Genomic DNA, 18,808 nt, shown 5'->3' with positions numbered 1-18,808 from the left:
TCCATTTCTCCCGATTCAAGATTCTCTGGTTCTTCGCAAATTTCCATGAGTCTCAACGAGGAGGTTTTGCATTTATGTCCCGGAAAAAACTTCTCTCCACAGCGAAAACATTGCCCCTTATCACGTCTCAACTGCTTTTCAGTTTCTGAGAGAGAGGAACCGTGGGTAACCGCCAAGTTAGTGCTTCCATAAGGCAAAGGTAATGGTTTATTACTGGGTAGTGGGGTTGCAGAGGAAGGTAACTGCCTTTGACCCTCAAAATTTTTATTTTCCTTAAATCCAGATATTGTTCCACTGCCACGTGTCAATATATATCGTTGATTGTTTCTGCTAGACTGTTGCGCCATCAGTTTTGCTTCAATTTCAATGGCGATACTTGCAGCCTTGTAAACGGTACGAGGCTTCTGCATCTTCACATCTGCTTGTAATTCCTCTCTTAATCCGTTAATAAAGACTCCCACTAGACAATGCTCTGGCCAACCATGAACTCTAGAGGAGCGACGAACAAACTCTTGCCTATACTCCTGCACAGTACCCACTTGTTTAATACTGCAAAGATAGACGTCCGGGTTTTGGAATTCAGCAGGACCGAAATGTTCTTGAAAAATCTGAATGAGTTCCTCCCAATATCTGATAGTTCTGCCCGAACTTACCCATGTGAATACATCCAATGCATCACCTTCTAAATTCATTGCCGCAACTTCCACCTTCAAATCTTCAGGTGTTTGATAGTAACGAAAATACTTTTCTGCCTTCATCACCCAACCTCTAGGATCTCCTCCTTCAAACCTTGGAAAATCAACCTTTGAGTGAGGTCGTCTTGAAGGAGTCTTACTCCACCAGGGGCTGTCATGATCATTTTCTTCAAATTGAGTCTGAAATGGTTTGGTGGTTTCTGATTCAATCGCCTGCTTTTTCATTTCAGAAAGATCAACATCCAATTGGTTCAACCTGTAAACTATAGTGGAAAGTTGCTGACAGAGTTGTTCTGGTGATAATTGGTTTGTGGGGTCACTGTTTGACTGAGGATGATGGGACGTTTCAGTATTGGGGTTTGGTAAAAGTGGAGGGTTGGAGTTGTTGGAAGAATTGGACGAATTGCGTGTGTTAACCATTGGGCCCTATGGATCAGAGGCTCTGATACCAAATTGATAGGTTCATGAATCAATTTATCGGGAAAGAAGTAGAAGAGGAAAAGACAAGATAAGGAAGAGACAAATTAGAGGGATAGATAGAAGAAAAGGAACGAAAGAAGGGAAGAGGGGAAAGGACTAGAACCAGAATCTGAGTTCTAGGGAACACAAGTTTGACTGAATAATACTGCATAACATTACTGCATTTCGGTCTGAGATAAATACATCATACTTCAACTGCTAATAACTACTTAACGCTTGAGATGAAACGGGAAGTAACTAACCTTATCTACTAACATTAAAACTTAATACATAAAACATAAAAGTAACCGACACTAAAAACATAAACCATAACTAACTGCAACGCTTCTTCCTTGAATAAACTAATAGACGTTGCGGCTGGGTCCTATCAGTATGAAGGGAGCATTTTGATTTTTTTAATAATATTTAAAAACTCTTAATTAGACTTGATCTGAAACTAGCATTGAATCCCCTTAACAAAGGAAGGAAATGCCACTACGTACAATGCAATTGCAAGCCGGATAAAGAAACAACCAGAAACCTGCCCCCAAAAAATAATGGGCCAACAAACCATTTTCAATGAGTCTTGCATGTTTAATCGAGCCTATAAGCTTAGTGGGGGCAAGAGGTTACTGTACATGATGCTATGTAATTTCCCTTGCAGGAAGTATAATCTGCTGTGAAGATTTTCTGAAGCAAATCCGTATGCAATTATATCCTCAGATCTCCGACAGCACCCATTCAGCATCATTTAGATATGAAGCCATATAAAGCACTAAGCCATAGCTGACTGGATTGAAAAATTGCAATATGCAGTAATGCAATAGCATACCTGCTTGTAAATCAACTTCTGATTCATGGGAACTCATGTACAACTCTGGGGAAGGGAAAAGCTTTTGCTGTCGTGATAGTTCATCATATTTTGCTTTTTTAGTTTCCCAGAATCTTCCTACCTAAATAATAAGAGACTAATCTCTCAAGATACTGTCAGACACCGTAACGGAGACTCCTCCCAATAATATTTTTCCTTATATATATCACTTTAAATATTAAATCTGGAACATGATGCTTAAGATACCCAAATTCCTTCCATTTGGACCAAGTTGGTGAGGTAGCATCATATTTCAAGACACTCAAATAGTTCTTGAAGCACGACGCAAGGATGAACACACTAACCAAAGGTGCACCAGCATAAAAAATGGAAGCTTGTGTACTGATAAATGCATATCCCAAATCTTCACGATGGCCTTCCATATCATGTATATCGGGTTGGCAATCAATTTCAGAAGTTTAGGTGGGAAAAAACATGCATCTGTAAAGACCAATGAGACTGACAGACAGGTGGGAAAGCAACTGCATAATGATGACCAAAATCCCATGGTTTATGTTCATGCAAGGTTGGACATGATATGCTGTTTAATTTGAGATTATAACATGTTAAGTAATTAGACTTATAATAATACTTGTTCCAGAAACCATGGTCTGCAATTACTGACAGCTACATATCAACAACCACTAACAAATCAAAAGCATGCCAATTTTAATAATAATTATATTCTGATTTGGTACGTAATTGACAAGAAAAATATGTGCTGCTTACTGACTTCTGTATTTAACCGTAGCAAAAAAAAAAAAAAAAGGACATATGAATCTAGTGGAAAACCAAAGGCGATGACCAGTGGGTAATAACAAAAAAAAAAACTGTTTCAGTATATGAAGTCGATGTTCTTTTCTATCTGCATGCTGATTAAAAAATTAACACGTGTGTTCTTCAGAAAACACTTACTTTCTTGAGCATGCATTACACTTATTTTAAGGAATACTATGGTCTCATAATGTCCGTAGACAAGCAAAGGCATTAGCTATTTAGCTGTAAATCATACCTTCACAGTTAATATTCAGTCACACTGGTCTAAAATACCTAAACATTGATTGTAGTTGATATAGCCATTACATTAGACGTCAATGGATTGTAAAAATACATTAAGCTTGGCCATCGAATACATGACTTTGGATAAAAATCGAAAACCAAAAGCCTATTTCTTGGCAGAAACATTCCCTATATGTGATGGCCATAAACATGCATAACCCAAACAATTATGCATCCTACACTATGACCATACCTTGCTGCCTATTCACCTCAGCATAGTTGACCAGAGTCACGAGTGTATGCATCTTTTTTAGAAGAAGATAACTCTTCCAAGCCTCTTCAGCTGAGTCTCCATAAAGGACGCCTGAGCCTGTCTCTCCTGAAATAAGCCAACATCAGCGTTAAGTACACAAGCATATCATGTATATAAGTAAATAGATGGTCAACATGAGATTAGCTCACTGAGTGTCTCTTATGACAAAGGTCAACAGATATGTGACCATCCCCTTCTGCCTTCCCCATTTACCCTTCTCGATACTCATTAGCGGACCATCGACATCTGGTGAAAAAACAAATAATAATAACACAGTTATGTAGCAAAATATGATACGTGTTTGAAGTTTGCGGGTGTGACGAATAACATGTTCTACACTTACCTCTGACTTTGCAACCAGAAGAAGATTCCCTGCTGATAGCGTTGACAAACAGTGTTTGAAGTAGCAGGCAGGAACACAGGAAATTACGCTTCTGGACCAATGTGCTATGAAGAAGTACGGTGCTTCTGATGAATGTCCTCACCACCAACACCCGCGGTGATGTATTGGATGATAAACATTTCCCCTTGAGAAGGACGTTAAAGAAATGATTTATCAGCCTATCCCCATCAATCCTAAGTAGCATCCTAGTATGCCTCATAGAAAGGATAAAGAGAAGCTTATCCACATGTGCAGAAAACTGATAAAAAAACCAATACGCATGAATCATAAACGAAAGTGGCAGACATCCTCGTCCAATACTATCATATCGAGAGATCAGCCTCTTGGGGGAATCCAAAGTCCCTCTCAGTTACATGGTACTCAGACCTCATGAACAGGCGGTCTACCTTCACAACCACTTGCCAATTCTCTGCAGAAGGGGCAACTTCATCGAGTCTGTCATGCTCAAAAGCCATGAGAGGTTAGATAGAGGATGGAGATGAATGCAGTGGAAGGAAGGAGACATGAGAGAAGATATTACGGTTATGAATGAATTAGGAGGCTCTCACCGTTATATAATACTTGGGACTGAGAAAGCGATAAAAAAGGCAACCGGAAACCCTTTAGACACGTAACCTTTGCATAGACTTTCCTAACACATCAATGCTCCAAGCCGGTTTATATGAACAGTAACATTGTGAGGGGAGCCGATATGCATAGGTGGCTGGCCTGATTACTTTATATCATACATGTTTAGGTTATCTAGATATAGATTTAAATTTTAATATTTTAAATAAATTTAATTAAAATTTTCGCTTAACTTTTTGACCGGAGTTTTACTTTCGCCCGGACTTTTGCTTTCGCAGCTTTGCCCCTTCCCAAGCCCTAAGCACCGCAAAAAGTCTCGAAAACAAGCATTTGGGTTTGAACTGCTCTCCATAATGCGGCTAAATCTCCTTCATCCCAGGAACCGGCTCTCCATCACTCCATGGCTGGAAAGTGGTGTCCTTTCCTTCTCCTTGTGCCCAGTTTCGGCAAACCAAACGGCTTCTTACAACAGCAGAACAGGAGAAGGTCGGGAAACTACGGAACATCCCACCGTATTGGAGAAATCGGCGATGTTCGGAAAGTGTCTACTTATGGACGGAAAAATAGCCGAAAACAAGGTAGTTTCACCCTTGTCCTTCCAAGTGGTGCTCAGCCTCCTTGCCGCTGGCTCCGGCGGTTCCACCCTCCGTCAGCTTCTCAAATTCTTCAACACCGATTCTGTCGATCGCCTCAATCACTTAGCCTCCCAAATTTCCGACGTCATCTGTGCCGATGGTGATCCCGCCGTCGGCCCTCGTATGCGTTGCGCCAATGCCTTGTGGCATAATCAACCCCTTACTCTCAAGCCCTCTTTTAAAGAGATTCTCAACTCTGATTATAAAACCGCTCTGAACCCAGTGGACTTTCAGACCAAGGTAATTTTTTTTTACTCAATATCTTTAATTAACTCAAATTTAAATGTTACATTAGTCATAACATTGTCAGGTTCTATTCCCTTTGGTTGACTCCTGTGTGCCATGCTCTCTATCTCTGCATCAACTTCATTGAGTTTCAACTCCAAATTATCCCCTCTCCTTCTCTCCTTGTTTTGTCTCCTAAATCATCTCATTAGTTCTTATATTGATTGATGCATGATATGTGCAGCCCGTTTATATTCTTCTTAAATGATTATAACCGTTGTAAATTGTAAATGTGGAGTGGCACGAGAGGTGCTTGTGAGCTAGGTTCAAATACAAGGATTTCATGTGTGTCCACTTGTTAACCTCTGTTGGAGTATATGTTTCTTTTAATCTTATATATCTAAGATAAGGAAGGAAATTAAAGGGAATCAAGAACATGCAACAACTTATTGTTCTCTTGAAGTGCTTATGAAATGGCTATTTTGTGCAGGCTCTTGATGTGAGGCAAAATATTAATTCCTGGGTGGAAAATGAGACAAATGGCCTGGTTAAAACCTTATTCGTGAGGAGTCTCTCAACAACTCAGTCCAGCTCGTCTTTACAAATGCACTCTACTTCAAAGGAGCATGGGATGAGGACAAAGATCGTTTCGAAAGCTTTGAGGACATTGAAAATGTCGAGATGGCTTCCTTCATGACTGCCAAGAGGAATGAATATGGTAAGGATGGTTGTCAATTCCTCAATCAAACATATAAAAAGCAAAGTCAAGATAAGCGCCAAGTCAAGATGCATTTCGTTTATCCGCCTGTAGATACTGAACATGGGCGTAGATACCATGTTACTGAAACCTTAATGAATGTATGTGGCTGCATGACCCCAAAATTTGATAATTCTTCTGAGGTGGAGGCTTCCCATGTGCTGAGGCAACTTGGGGTAACATCGCCATTCTCTAAAGGAGAGTTGACAGAAATGTTTAGTTCTTTTGGTTGTCGAAGGTTATATGTTTCCAACATATTTCAGAAGTCATTCATCGAAATAAACGAACAAGGGACCCAAGCTGCAACAGCCACCGCTGCAATAGTAATGTCTGGGTGTCCACCACGTTTGCCGCGTCTACCTAGAATAAAAATACGCTCTAAAGGTTACATCCCAACCCTCCTTCATGTTGGGAGCCTAGCAGGGTTTGGAGATATTCTCATGGCCAGAACAGAGTTGGCAATTAGGATGACGCTCAGTCCTTTCCCAAGGTAGTGTTCCTATGTTATGTGTCATCGTTATAATAAGTTGTAATTTATAACTTTTGGTCTCTCAAATTTATCCTTATTTTGGTTTTAGTCCCTCAAATTTCAAACTATAGGTTTTGGTTTTTTTAGAGGCAAAATGGTCCAAGTTTTTATTGGGTTATAAGGACTAATATTTTAAATGAAAAGAAACTTGAGTGACGAAAACCTGTAGTTTAAAACTTAGAGGAACTAAAACCAAAATGTAGACAAATATGAAGGACCAAAATTTATATTAACTCTTAAATTTAAATGTTTGACTCTCCTAAGTAGTATTTTTATTATTTTTCTGACTCTCCTTAAGTCGTATTTTTATTATTTTTCTATGACAGAGAATAAATCACATGACTTTACCGTTTAATATGATTCATTCATTGGTAGTTTTTGCATGTGAATAGTTCTAAGAATGCATAGATGATAACATTTTTTAAGCGTCGGCAATTTGAAGAATGAAGGAGTAGCAACTTCGCCTTCGTTATGTTGCCATAGCCCTTCCATGAGAAAATACCGTAAACCAACATTTTCTGCATCCCACAAATTTAACAGATTGACATGAGCAAGAAGCAATCACAAATGCACAAGACAGGCGACAAGGTAAATCAATCCATGTCAGGTAAAATTCACAATCACAAAGGTAATCAACACGTGTCATGTGAAATTCATAATTATGATAACATTTTTAGAAAAATTAACTTTTTAGTCTTTTAAACTCAATCTCAAGTATGGTTTGATAAAGTTCAGTTCTTAAATTTTTGACTCACTTGTCTGTCCTTAACTTTTGAATCACTTGTATTTTTATCCTTTATCATCCATAAATCAAAGCCAGTCATCATTGAGTCATCCTAGTTGGCAAAATTATATGATGAATGAGCAAGGGCGGAAAAAAAAAGAAGGGAAAGCAGAGAATGAGATCGAAGAAGGCAAACCTCAAATTAAAAGGGTGTTTAGAAGCACTTAAAAGTATTTTTCAGAAGTACTTTTTCGCAAAACAAAATAAATTTTTTCACATATTTATTTTGTATACCGTAAAAATACTTTTAAAACCATAATTTAATTTCTACCCAAAGATCCAATGAGGAAAATAAAGGACGAGAATAAACTCCAACTTCATTTTGAGGACGAGATAAATAATTACATTTTGACCTGGACATCTATCCCTAATGCTATTAATACACACACACGCACGGACGCACGTTCTCAATTTGGGATATTTTGCCCGCCTCGTAGAATGTTAATTTTCAGCATACTAAACTTGAAGGTTCACGTCATCATTTACTCAACTCCTTTGCGGCTTGGAGATACAAGTTTTCTTGAATTTTTCTTGAAGCAATTCAAATCAGAAGTGTATATGCTTTTAATAGAAAATCTTGAGTCATATAAACCTAAGTGAAAATAATGTGAAAAGTTAATTAAAAGAGGTGCAATTTTGTATATTGTAATTTGAATTATTTATTTCATATTCTCCTCATTGTTATAATTATTATAGCATTATTGTAATTTGCATTATCATTATCTTCATTGGTGATAAGTAATACTACCTCCGGTCCTAATTATAAGACCCAATTGACTTATTTGAAGAGATTAAGGAAGTAAGTTAAGTTAGTTATTTGTAATAAATAAGTGTTGTCCTTCCTAAAATATCCTTGCTAATTAAGTATATTGGCTAGAACTATCATTATTAGAAGGATTATCTTGGAAAAAATGCATAAATATGAGAGACAAAATGGATTGGGGTCTTATAATTAGGACCAAACAAAAAGTCAAATGGGGTCTTATAATAAGGACCGGAGGTAGTATTGTAATTAAATTTTATTGAAATTAAATCAAATTAGTTAAGTATACAAAATTTGTTTTGCATAAAAATATATTAGATATGATAGAAGGAAGTAAATTCTCTCCCGAGAAGTAAATGCTAGTTTTTTTTTTTAAAAAAAAACATATAGGAAGACTTTCTCTTGTCTATTCTCATTTCTCTATACTTCTACTGCTTTCCAAGTCAGTTTTATAACATAAGATAAATTATTACATTGTTTATTGGAAAATGACACATAAAGAAACTAAAATTTATAATATTCTAATTCAGACACTTAAAATTTTAAAATATCAAGAAAAAAAGTGATGCTTGATCTACCAATTAATATGGTATTTTGCAAATGTCATTGCTTGATTGGTTTTGTTTCCTTGTGCTCCCTACCAAATGGTAGCAACCAAATCAATAATGCATTATTACCTTTATGTTTATTAATTTTCAAATGTTAGTTAAGATAAAATGAGTAACATAGAGATATCTTCCTTATGGGAATTAAACATGCCCACCCGCCCTGTTGTAATAGCAACAATAACACGTCTTATCTTACTAAATGGAGTCAGCTATATAGATTGCATGATATTATTGTACTTTATCAACATCTAAGAGCCTGTTTGGTTGAATTACATTACGGCTCTGTAATGGTAATCCAGTGGTAATTCAAATCCCATTACCATGAGGTATGCGTTTGGTTGGACTTTTAATGATGCAGTGGTAATAATGATTGCATAAAATTTGGTAATGAGGCTTCATAGACTTCCCCGTATGAATCCTCATTACTGCCCTATACCATCACCTCATGTCAAAAATACCCTTAGTACGTTCTTTGATCCTCATCGACTTTCCTTCCTCTTTCGGCCAAATCCACTCTATCATTAACAACACCACTACTGGTGACACCTCTTGCTCTAATCCACCTCCTATCTCACTAACATCAAACCCCCCGACCTGGATTGGACACTCTTGTTCCATCATCGAACTGCCATTCCCTTCCTTGAATGATCTATGAGAAGCAACAATCTACTGTCACTAATCAAATTATTGAGTTCAACAATGATCGCGAGTTTTGTAAATGATTTTCAAAGAGCAACAGTCACCCTGCTTGTAATTTTTTTGGGCCTTCCCATCCCAAAATGCAAATTTGTGATTTCATTTGTTCTAAATGTTGCATCCATTTACTGTCAAAGAGTCAGTGTAAGGTTGATGATGATTTTGTTTTGATCTTTGACAAGACCCATGTGTGGGTGGACCATGCTTTTCAATTTGTCTATATCTACGGTGGGTTGAGAGATATGGTTCATTGCTCCATGAATGCCTTTTTTTGTTCTACGCTTTGAAAATGTTCTAAATGGGTTGTGTGTGTGTGTGTGTGTTTGTGTGAGATTTATGTTTTGTTTAATCTATTTTCAAATCATGGTAATTGATTTGTGTTGGTTTTGATTTGCTGATTTGAAGTTACCATTTCCAGAGAGGAAGGAAAGGACGACTTTGGGAGAAAAGGGAGGAGAGAGATTTTATTTTCCGGATGGGGCTATTTTGGTCCTTGTATTTTTATATCTATTTAATTAAATATAAAACTCTTCTTTCCTAATTAATATACCAAACAAACTTGTGGTAATAAATATTACATTGCATCGCATGACATCTGATTGCATCGCATTGTCAGGCTGGTATGTAATCGAACCAAACGGATCCTAAGTCTTTAGATACATTGTTAACTAGAAGGTCTCATTTAATAATTTTATTAAGCGTTCTCCTCACACAAGCCCTTTTACCTAAGTAAAATTTAAGATAAGGTTTTATCAAATTAATATTTGCCCTAGTGAAAAGTGAAAACGATACATATGCATATTTATATAGAGTAACTTCTATTAAATTATGTCACTCGTTAATTGAAAATGATTTAACTCATTTGTCAAACTCCAAGCCATTCATCAGGCGTCAATTTCTAAAATTGGCATAAGATTCTACATATCAAAAGCCTCAATGTGTGAAGTCAACTTGATGATATGCTGACAAACAAAATCAAATCCTTTAGAGTAATCGAATAAAGTTAATCGAATTTAATAAAGCATCGGGATCCTCTTAAGCGTTGAATTTTCGTATGCACAACTAAATATGAGTCACTCTTGGTTGTGTTTATTGGTTGGGCACTTTGATTATGATGAGTAAGTTGTGAATATTGAGATGCGGGGTGGGCTTCTTTTATTGGCATTTGGTGTGATTAAATCATTAGGTCCCCTTGTTACGGAGCTGATTAACTCTTGTGGTGCTAATTAGATTATGTTGTTAATTATGCAACACATGGATTTCATTGAACTACCAATTTGCCACAGCACCCTACTAAGTACTTCATCAGTTTCATCATGTAAGTCACTTTAACTAATTCATCAATATAAAAAAAGGATAGTTAACTCATTAAAACTATCCCAATTTGAAAATTTTTTCTAACTTTACCCATATTAAACGAGGTAATGAATGAGAGAAAAAAATACAATGAGTTACTCCTCTGATCCTATTTATAAGTCACTTCTAACATGTTTCACACAGATCAAGAAAAACCTTAAACTTCATTAACTCTCATTTAAAATTTAATGACTTTTTAACTTTATCTCTATTTAATATACATTATACCTCATATCAACAAAGTCAACACAATAATAAATGAGGGTAAAATTATACATTTATATAAAAAATTTCTCTCAATACCCTATAAATAGGACCAAAAAATATTTTCTCTCTACCCTATATAGGACTAGAAGAGTATATTGTAGCATTAATTGTAGGAATAAAATTAACAAATAAGCATTAATTACTCACTAAGTGACTTATATTTTGAATCAAGTCATTCTTCTAGAAGCTACTTAAATTATGAAATGAGGAAGGGGGAGTATATGCACATGGGAGGCTTTGTTTTTTTAATATATATATATATATATAAATATATAACTCAGAGTATTGTCAAGTATTTTAAATTTGAAATTAATTTTTATCGGAACATAGAGATATATAGGAGGCTTTTACTGAGCTTGAAACAACGTTCACCCACTACCACCCGCCGACCCAACTTTTTCATCTATTCATAGATTCAGCCGCACTTGTCGCCTTCCTGGGCCACAAATATGAAATATCTCCTCCATGCCCCCACCTCGTCTTTTGCTTCTATTTAATTTCATGGCGTAACTAATCATCATTTCTTTATCAAAATTCTTAAGAAAATGTACACAAATTAAATAATCCAATTGAAATTGCTTTTAGAATTTTGGCCTCCCCCTAAGGATTCAGAAGCTCTCACCCGAACAGATCCGAGGCCTGGCCGAGCTCAGCCAAACACGCCCGCATCAGATTCAAACAATTTCCAGTCTAGCAGGGCTCCCTACGTAAATGTTATTTTCCCATCATGCATTTTCAACACATTCCAATTTCAAGAATTCAGTTAATGCACAGTCAAGTTTTAGTGAATGGATATTAAATTATATATCTAATAATATTATTGTACGCATTTTTTTATTTTCTTAAAAAAATGTTTTTATGCTATTCATCTGTGCGTGTGTGTGGGGCAAGCAAGGCAAAGGGACGTTACGGCAGAAACGCGATGACATTTCACCGTCGCAACATGACACTGTGGACCAAAGCATTTTGCACAATATCTATCCGGTGGTCATTCGCGTTCGAATTCGATTCACCGGGAACGGACTCCGACACGGTGCTCAGAACCACCGGAGACGGCTTGGCATCGGCGCGGCAGACGGGACAATTCAGGCGAGAGAAGAGCCACATATCTATGCAAGGAACATGAAAAGAGTGCGAGCACTCCGGCAATGTTCTCACCTCTTCGCCTTCCTCGAAATCTCCCAAGCAAACCGCACAGGTCACCTCGCGAGCACCTTCCAAGTCATTATCGTCGATCTTCTTCTCGTACTTGTGTGCCGGAATTAGCTCCGCCAACGAACTCTCGTCGATGATGCTCGAAGCCGGCGGAGTTACTCCGGTGGGGGGAGTCGGCTGGCCAGAGTTAGGGTCTGTCAGTTGGTGGCCGCAGAAGCAAACAGCAAGTAGATGGTACATTGTGACGACGAAGGCGGCGGAGCCCACGGCGATGAGTACGACGGAGACGTTGGTGCTGAAGAGAGGAGGACCATCGTCGGCCATGGATTATGAGATGTGAGAGAGAGCGGTGGTATTGGATTGAGAGGGATGAGATTTGAAGATATAAAGCAGAGGAAGCCGGCCCGGGGAATTCAGCAAGACTGTCGTTATAGTCTCTTTGGTTCTGATGTTAACGTTCATTGTTTAATATATTTTTTTTTTTTAATGTGTAAATTTATCTCCTAAGTTTTTATTTAAGAGTGTTAGACTAAGAGTTTTGTTAGCGTCAATATGATGACATTGACTGCTGATATTCAGTAAAAGTAATATTATTATGATTTAAAATTATTATTACGACAAATTTACATCTAAAAAAAACTTTTGAATGTGTAATATTTGTAAAAAAAATTTCAGCAAATTTAGATCTTAACCTCTTTTTTTTTTAAAAAAAAAATAGTCTTGAAATTTGGAAGAAAAGAAGTAGGAGAGGAAAAAAAAAAAAAAGGTGGGCATAGTGCACTAGTCGGCTGATAATTTTATTCGGAGGAAGTTATGTTTTTATTTTATTTTATTCAATTATATAAATATCAAATTAAATAAAATAAATAACGTCAATGAGTCGCTTTGTCTTTGTTTCAGGCAACACTCAAGAGTGTGAATAGCTCTCGACGTTTCCTCCACGTAAACCAAATGAAATATTCGACATAAAAATAAATAAGCAATTTTATATATAAATCACCCAACCATTTTTTCCCCCCAATGAAGTACTCAACCAACCAATTTAATACTATAAGAAATTAATTATATAAGCCTTATATTTAAAAAAGCCAGAAAAAACTTGACCAATTCCTTGCGTAAAGCCATAGCGCAATCATATTTTGCATGGTCGTTAACAATTGGGACGTCAGATTCTCTCTCCAACTTAAATATGTGCATAATAATATAATATACTTCATTATATATATAAATATATTTTTAAAAAAACAAAACAAAACATGACAAAACAAGGCCTCTAATTTCTTGCACGTGCGAACGTACGAGAGCATCCAGCGAATAAAACTTCTTCCAAGCTTACATCCAATTTTAAAATATAATTACATAATTAAATTCATATATCATATGAAGCATGGTTCTTGTATTTGTGATGTTGCGAAAGAAGAGAAATTAATGGTGACATGACAATAAAAAAACTCAAACATTCAGAGCATACAATACCACAAAAGGTATTTGTTGTAACTTACCCAGCGAAATTTGCTCCTAGTTCATACTCTCTCTTTTGCCATCAATTTATTTAGTTCCTTTATTTTAATAAAATAGTCATAAAATTAGCCTATTTATCAGAACATTGGAGTGATCAATCTGTTGGTTCTTTTTACTGGTGTAATGTGTGTGGCTCAATCTGCAAATAGAAAGGAGAATTTAAGGGTGGCCTGAAGAAGAAATGTGATAGAGATGGAGGGCCATGCCACAAAAAACACAGGTGCTATATATAATTTCATTTGGCTAACACATTCAACCACCACTTTTATGGCTTCCTTCCATTATGAATACCAAATTAACAGATTTGTTAGGTTAAAAGAGGCCCTTCTTCTCTCACAGATCATTCCCGCTACTGAACAAAAGGATATCTGGAGACATAATACTCTCTTACGCGAGATGCTCCATCCCTTGCCAGAATCCCTTCGAGATCTCCGATGATTCTGGCCAACCATATCTCCAGATTCCTCTGTATCTCTTTCAGGTTGTTCCTTATGGAGTCTAATGACCTCTTTGTTCCCCCCAGCTCCTCCCTGTAATAGCTCTTCCCAACTTCACTCTGTAATTCAATCAGCTTCTGCCCCGTTTCAGATGCTCTCTGCTGAAGCCGAAATGCCTCCAACAAAAACTCAGTTTGCCTTTGTGTTCGAAATTCTGAACTCAGTGTCGGTTCACATGGATCGCTTGCCTGCTATGAGACAGACCACATGTCAGGGTAAGTTATGAGATGTCAATGTATTGGCAAGTTGGGGAAAAAAAAGCCCACATGTTAAGTGGTTGTTGCCTCTACCTAGCATGAACTTGGAAGTGAATTTTCTTCAAGACAAGGAAAAACTAGCAAGTGGGATGGATGATAAAGATCTCTCAAGTTTTACAAATTTGGTGCCCATTTGATTTGTGGTCCAATATATATTATAAATGCTTGCACCAAGCACATGGTTTCGGTTCTGTTATGAGTCTTGATCATTAGCAAACTAAGCATCCTTACCTCCTTTTGATGGAAACTGTTGAGAGTCACATGAATTTAACTATACATAAAAGAAACAGATGAGCGGTTGGGGCAATGTGACTCAATCCAGATCTGCTTAGATTTGTGTAAATATGTGCCCATAGAGCATAAATCATATGTATATGTATATATATATCATTACATACAGGAAGGCACACTCCATTAAGCTATGAACAATGTGACTCAGGTTAGACAAGGGCAACACATGGGACCCACAGTCTAGTTTGATATTAACTTGGGTGAACACCATTTTGGGACCATTCATCAGTGATATTAGCTGGTTGACATAACAGACAGCTTATTGTTAGAGCATGACCGAGATTCTTTGTCTTCCTGTCCTGTCCTCCCCAAAGGCACAACTTCTCAAGGACAAGAATTTTATTGCGTGGTTTTTGATACCCATCAGAAGACACAGGGTTCAAAAACCCAAGTGATAAAAGATAATAACTGGAGGGTACAATGTTTCAGAGAAAACACGGAAGAATGATTAGGAGTTTCATAGATGACAAGAAGATAGAAACAAAAGCAACAAAGTTGGAACTTTTTGGTCGTAAAGTTGGAGTTAACTTACTATTCTTCTGCATAAATCATCAATCTTCTCTGAAAGAGCTTGATATCTCTTAGCCTGCTTCCTCATTAAGGTTGGCACCTTCGATAGATCACCCTTACCAATGTTCTCAAGATTTAACAGCTCCTGTTCAAGTAATTTGAGTTTGTTTGAGACTCCAGCTGAATCACCATCTACCTTCCAAGGGGACTCCCTTCTGCGTAAAAGAAGATCATTTGCCCTTCAATTACTGGAAGATTGATAATAAAAGCCTCAAAAGTTATCATCATTTAGACTGTCAATTTACCTTGCCACAAAATGCTTCATATTATACGTTGATTCATGGGTTTCATACTGCACATCCTGCAAGGGTTAACATTCGAAGATCAGAAGTAGTAGTTTATACAACCCAAAAAGAGTATGGCCTTTATTTCTGGCCGAAACATATCTGCGGTGTGAAGTTAATCGAGTTTTTGAGCGTTAACTTTTTACTAGAGATGGGAAAAGCCGTCATTTAGACCTACGAAGCTGTGATTTTTCAAGTAGTTGAAGCAGACTAATACTAACTTCAGGCTAATCTAAGCAATCCAATTGAAGCTGATCATCTCTTGGCGACTCTCAGAAAAGCTACCCTCAAGAACCACCCAAGAAGGTTCCAGGGACTGCAGAAAAGGGGGGAAAACAAAGAGAGGAATGAAACAAGTAGAGGCACCGAATCTCTTCTGTTGAGCTATCAGTTTTATTGGTGATGCAGCTATTCTTGAAGAAATATTTGCACTGGTGAGGGAAGATAAGAGGCTTGTTTTTCTAGTTTGCCCACAAATTCAGTCAAAAAAAAAAAGAAAAAAATGACTTAAGCACTGGCAAAATCATGCCACCAGACAATAAATAAAAATGATATCCATCACTAGATAAAGATGGTCCAGTTAATAACGTTGAGAGCAGAGAAAAGGACTAGCACCCTGTTGCCTGGTGATTTGAAAGTGGGTCATATAATGCATACTAACCTATACACACATCAACAGACAAAGGACAAGTTGCATCAGGAAAGAGGCAGAAAGAGACAAATTAAAAATGGTTGTCCGAGCCCACGAAGATTATTTCCCTCTCAACCCAACCATTTACAAGTTAACAGGGTTAATTTGAACTTCAAAGTGATCAAGGAATCTTGGGCCAGCCATTATTATTCTAAAGCATGAAGCTAGAATAAGTGGTAGGAGGGTCTCACAAGCCAGAATCCCACATCAGAAACAGTAAAGAAAGGATGATTCCTCGATCAACAGCTGAGAAAGTAACCCAATTTCCATAAATTATACTATAAAGTAGCAAATTAAGTTTTAAGGTTTTCTTTTCGCAAGAAACTCAGAAGGAAATGAAACAAAAAGAGAGGGAGAGAGAGAAAATTGCTCAAACCTGCCAGAGTGTGGCTCTTTCTGCCCAAAACTTAGAAGCAGAAGCCAGAAATTCAGAATCAAACCCATTTTCAAGCTGAAGATACCTCTGACTCTGTTCATAGAAAACATCGACTTCCTCAGCATTGCTATTCGTGCCAGGCATGCATTCCTTCGAGTCCCTTTGAAACCACTCTCTACGGTCGTCATCACTGTAGTCCCTGGTCTGACACCCACCCAATTCCTCCCCTTCGTCCTCCCCACCACCTCTCCTCGACATGAAGCTAAGCATCTCGTCCCTTTCTCTTACCTCCCTCTCCAATTCCTCAATGCGAGCCTTCGATTCGGCCTCGTATTTCTGGAATTCCACAACCTTGGTCCTCAAATGCGCGATTTCTTCGGTGGCGGAATCGATTTGGTGAAGCAACCGCTTCTCCTCCGCCTGCCACGCGTTGCGGTGGCTAGCGAAAATCTCAACGACTCTTGCATTGGCCTTGGAATCTTCTTGCCTCCTCGATCTCATTACTCTCAGTTGCTCTTCAGCTTGAAAAAGCTTCAACGAGAGCTCCCTCAGGCGAGATTGCAGGTTTTGGACAAGAGAAAGTGCGTTTCTGGGCAGAAATGCAAGAAAGAGAGAGAAGCTTAGGCCTAAGAAAGAGGTGGTGAGCTTGGAGAGGTCCTCTTGTTGAGGCTGGTCTTCATCGTCTTCCGCCATTGCTTGGCAGTGAGATTTGTGGGAGCTTCAAAGGGTGACAGAAAAAGAAGAGCTTTCTGTGAGTATTTCAAGGAGCGACAGAAAAAGGGGCTCCACTGTAGTATGTGCGTGCTGCATCTGCGTTAAAGAAAGAACAGAACAGTAATTGTCATTTTGCGAACTTTCTTTCTCGGGTAGTTGTGGCGGACACAAAAAGGCCTCGTCTTTAAAGCTTATTTACAGAAATAGGATCCAACCACGCACGTAACTCCATCGCCTTATCATGATTGGATTATAAAGTTAGTTAATTATCGTTCGGAAAAGGTCAAATTTTTTTTTTGAAGAGAAAAGTTAACTTTTTATTTGTTAACAATTAAAATTCAACTATAACCTGTTTATAATAGTTTATAAAAAAAATTTTAACTGTATTTCACATAATATAAGGTGAGTATATAAAAAAAATTTTATTTCAATTTAAATAAAATATACTTATAGATGTTTTTAAATACTATCTCAAACAAGCTCTATATCTTCAAAATGAAACAGCGGTACAGACAAACCACATATGAAGGAGAAAGGAAACAACGAAAAGCAAATTCATAGGTTAATTAACGATCTTTGCATGATGATGTTTTAATTTTTATATTACCCATGTCATTTCTACGGGCAAAGTCAGATAAAAGTCAATTTAAAAAACGTAAATGAGAACTACTTTTTATTATTTTAAGTAATTTAATACAATATCATATCTACCTCATCTCACTAATATAAAAAACTAGCTAACTAATTTTAAAAGATAAAAAATTAATTAAATTATTTATTTACAATAAATATGTGTTAATTTATCTAAACTATTCCATTTAATCACATACATTACTATGATTAGCCCTTATAATTAATAAAAATATTTTAAATAAAATATTATAAATTTGATAAACAAAATAAATTAAGATTTTTATATTTAAATTAAATCTAACCTTCCATCTATCCTTTGAATTTAAGAAACAAAGTAGGACGTGTTTGGAATGCCGTTGGAAGAGAAAACAACATGTACCGCGAAAAGTGAAACTTCAGTTAGTGATTTATTTGAGGTTAGAATATGTTTGGATTAACTTTTGAACAAATGGGCTTTTAAAAAAAAAAGTTAGATTAAAACAAAGTCAAAATTTTGTAGCTTTTAAAAAAAAGTCATGGTGGAGAGAGAGAAAAAAGATGACCATGGTATGAGAGATGAGTTTCTTAAATGGGTCCTGCTTTATTTTAAAAAAATAAAAAAAATTACTCCAAAAATACTCAATAATTATATACTTCTATGGTTCTATTTATAAGGCAGAAAATTTTTTTTGAATCATATTTATAAGTCACTACGTTAAATTTTTTATATGAATATATAATTTTATCCGTCATTTATTATATATAGTAGTATTTTTTTTTAAAAAAGAATATATCAAAGGGTAATGTAAATTTGAAAAGTTCTTATATTTTAATAAAGAGTTAATGTAGTTTAAGGTTTTTCTTAATCTATGTGTAACTAGCTGAAAGTACCTTATAAATAGGATTAGAGAAA

The 18,808-nt window shown here is 36.7% G+C and overlaps 4 protein-coding genes across 5 annotated transcripts; 2 read left to right on the top strand and 2 right to left on the bottom strand.

Annotated features, from left to right (window-relative positions):
- The first annotated feature begins 4,579 nt into the window (after nt 1–4,579).
- On the top strand, nt 4,580–5,829 carry LOC114714544 (serpin-ZX-like). The gene is made up of 3 exons (XM_028899298.1): nt 4,580–5,182; nt 5,658–5,729; nt 5,824–5,829. Exons 1-3 carry the CDS (start codon nt 4,661–4,663, stop codon nt 5,827–5,829), a joined length of 600 nt encoding a protein of 199 aa, XP_028755131.1. The 5' UTR covers nt 4,580–4,660.
- On the top strand, nt 5,746–7,317 carry LOC114714497 (serpin-ZX-like). Its single transcript, XM_028899239.1, has 2 exons — nt 5,746–6,414; nt 6,846–7,317. The coding sequence occupies exons 1-2, from the start codon at nt 5,849–5,851 to the stop codon at nt 6,859–6,861; spliced, it is 582 nt and encodes a 193-aa protein (XP_028755072.1). The 5' UTR covers nt 5,746–5,848; the 3' UTR covers nt 6,862–7,317.
- Nucleotides 7,318–11,597: 4,280 nt separating this feature from the next.
- LOC114714506 (RING-H2 finger protein ATL79-like) lies at nt 11,598–12,532 on the bottom strand. Its single transcript, XM_028899250.1, has one exon. The coding sequence runs from the start codon at nt 12,404–12,406 to the stop codon at nt 11,858–11,860; it is 549 nt and encodes a 182-aa protein (XP_028755083.1). The 5' UTR covers nt 12,407–12,532; the 3' UTR covers nt 11,598–11,857.
- Nucleotides 12,533–13,950: 1,418 nt separating this feature from the next.
- On the bottom strand, nt 13,951–17,370 carry LOC114714531 (uncharacterized). Of its 2 annotated transcripts, none has more exons than XM_028899278.1 (4): nt 16,570–17,370; nt 15,464–15,519; nt 15,181–15,373; nt 13,951–14,291 (listed from the first exon to the last, which is right to left on the bottom strand). In XM_028899278.1, the coding sequence occupies exons 1-4, from the start codon at nt 17,260–17,262 to the stop codon at nt 13,953–13,955; spliced, it is 1,281 nt and encodes a 426-aa protein (XP_028755111.1). In that variant the 5' UTR covers nt 17,263–17,370; the 3' UTR covers nt 13,951–13,952. The 2 variants fall into 2 exon arrangements, with proteins under 2 accessions (XP_028755111.1, XP_028755118.1); XM_028899285.1 differs by having other exon boundaries at nt 13,951–14,288.
- Between the last annotated feature and the right edge of the window lie 1,438 nt (nt 17,371–18,808).

The sequence above is a fragment of the Neltuma alba genome, unplaced genomic scaffold, assembly GCF_004799145.2.
Source record: "Neltuma alba isolate B1F8T4 unplaced genomic scaffold, ASM479914v2 tig00001960_pilon, whole genome shotgun sequence".
Lineage (NCBI taxonomy): Eukaryota > Viridiplantae > Streptophyta > Magnoliopsida > Fabales > Fabaceae > Neltuma > Neltuma alba.
This window is presented reverse-complemented; position numbering and strand designations above follow the sequence as displayed.

Excerpts from the sequence above, each read along its gene's own strand:
- LOC114714544 (XM_028899298.1), top strand. The coding sequence starts at position 4,661 with ATGCGGCTAAATCTCCTTCATCCCAGGAACCGGCTCTCCATCACTCCA. Across the intron at positions 5,183-5,657 it reads CAGTGGACTTTCAGACCAAG|GCTCTTGATGTGAGGCAAAA; the intron begins GTAATTTTTTTT and ends TATTTTGTGCAG.
- LOC114714531 (XM_028899278.1), bottom strand. The coding sequence starts at position 17,262 with ATGGCGGAAGACGATGAAGACCAGCCTCAACAAGAGGACCTCTCCAAG. Across the intron at positions 15,374-15,463 it reads ATGAAGCATTTTGTGGCAAG|AAGGGAGTCCCCTTGGAAGG; the intron begins GTAAATTGACAG and ends TCTTTTACGCAG. Across the intron at positions 14,292-15,180 it reads ATGATTTATGCAGAAGAATA|CAGGCAAGCGATCCATGTGA; the intron begins GTAAGTTAACTC and ends TCTGTCTCATAG.
- LOC114714506 (XM_028899250.1), bottom strand. The coding sequence starts at position 12,406 with ATGGCCGACGATGGTCCTCCTCTCTTCAGCACCAACGTCTCCGTCGTA.
- LOC114714497 (XM_028899239.1), top strand. The coding sequence starts at position 5,849 with ATGGCTTCCTTCATGACTGCCAAGAGGAATGAATATGGTAAGGATGGT.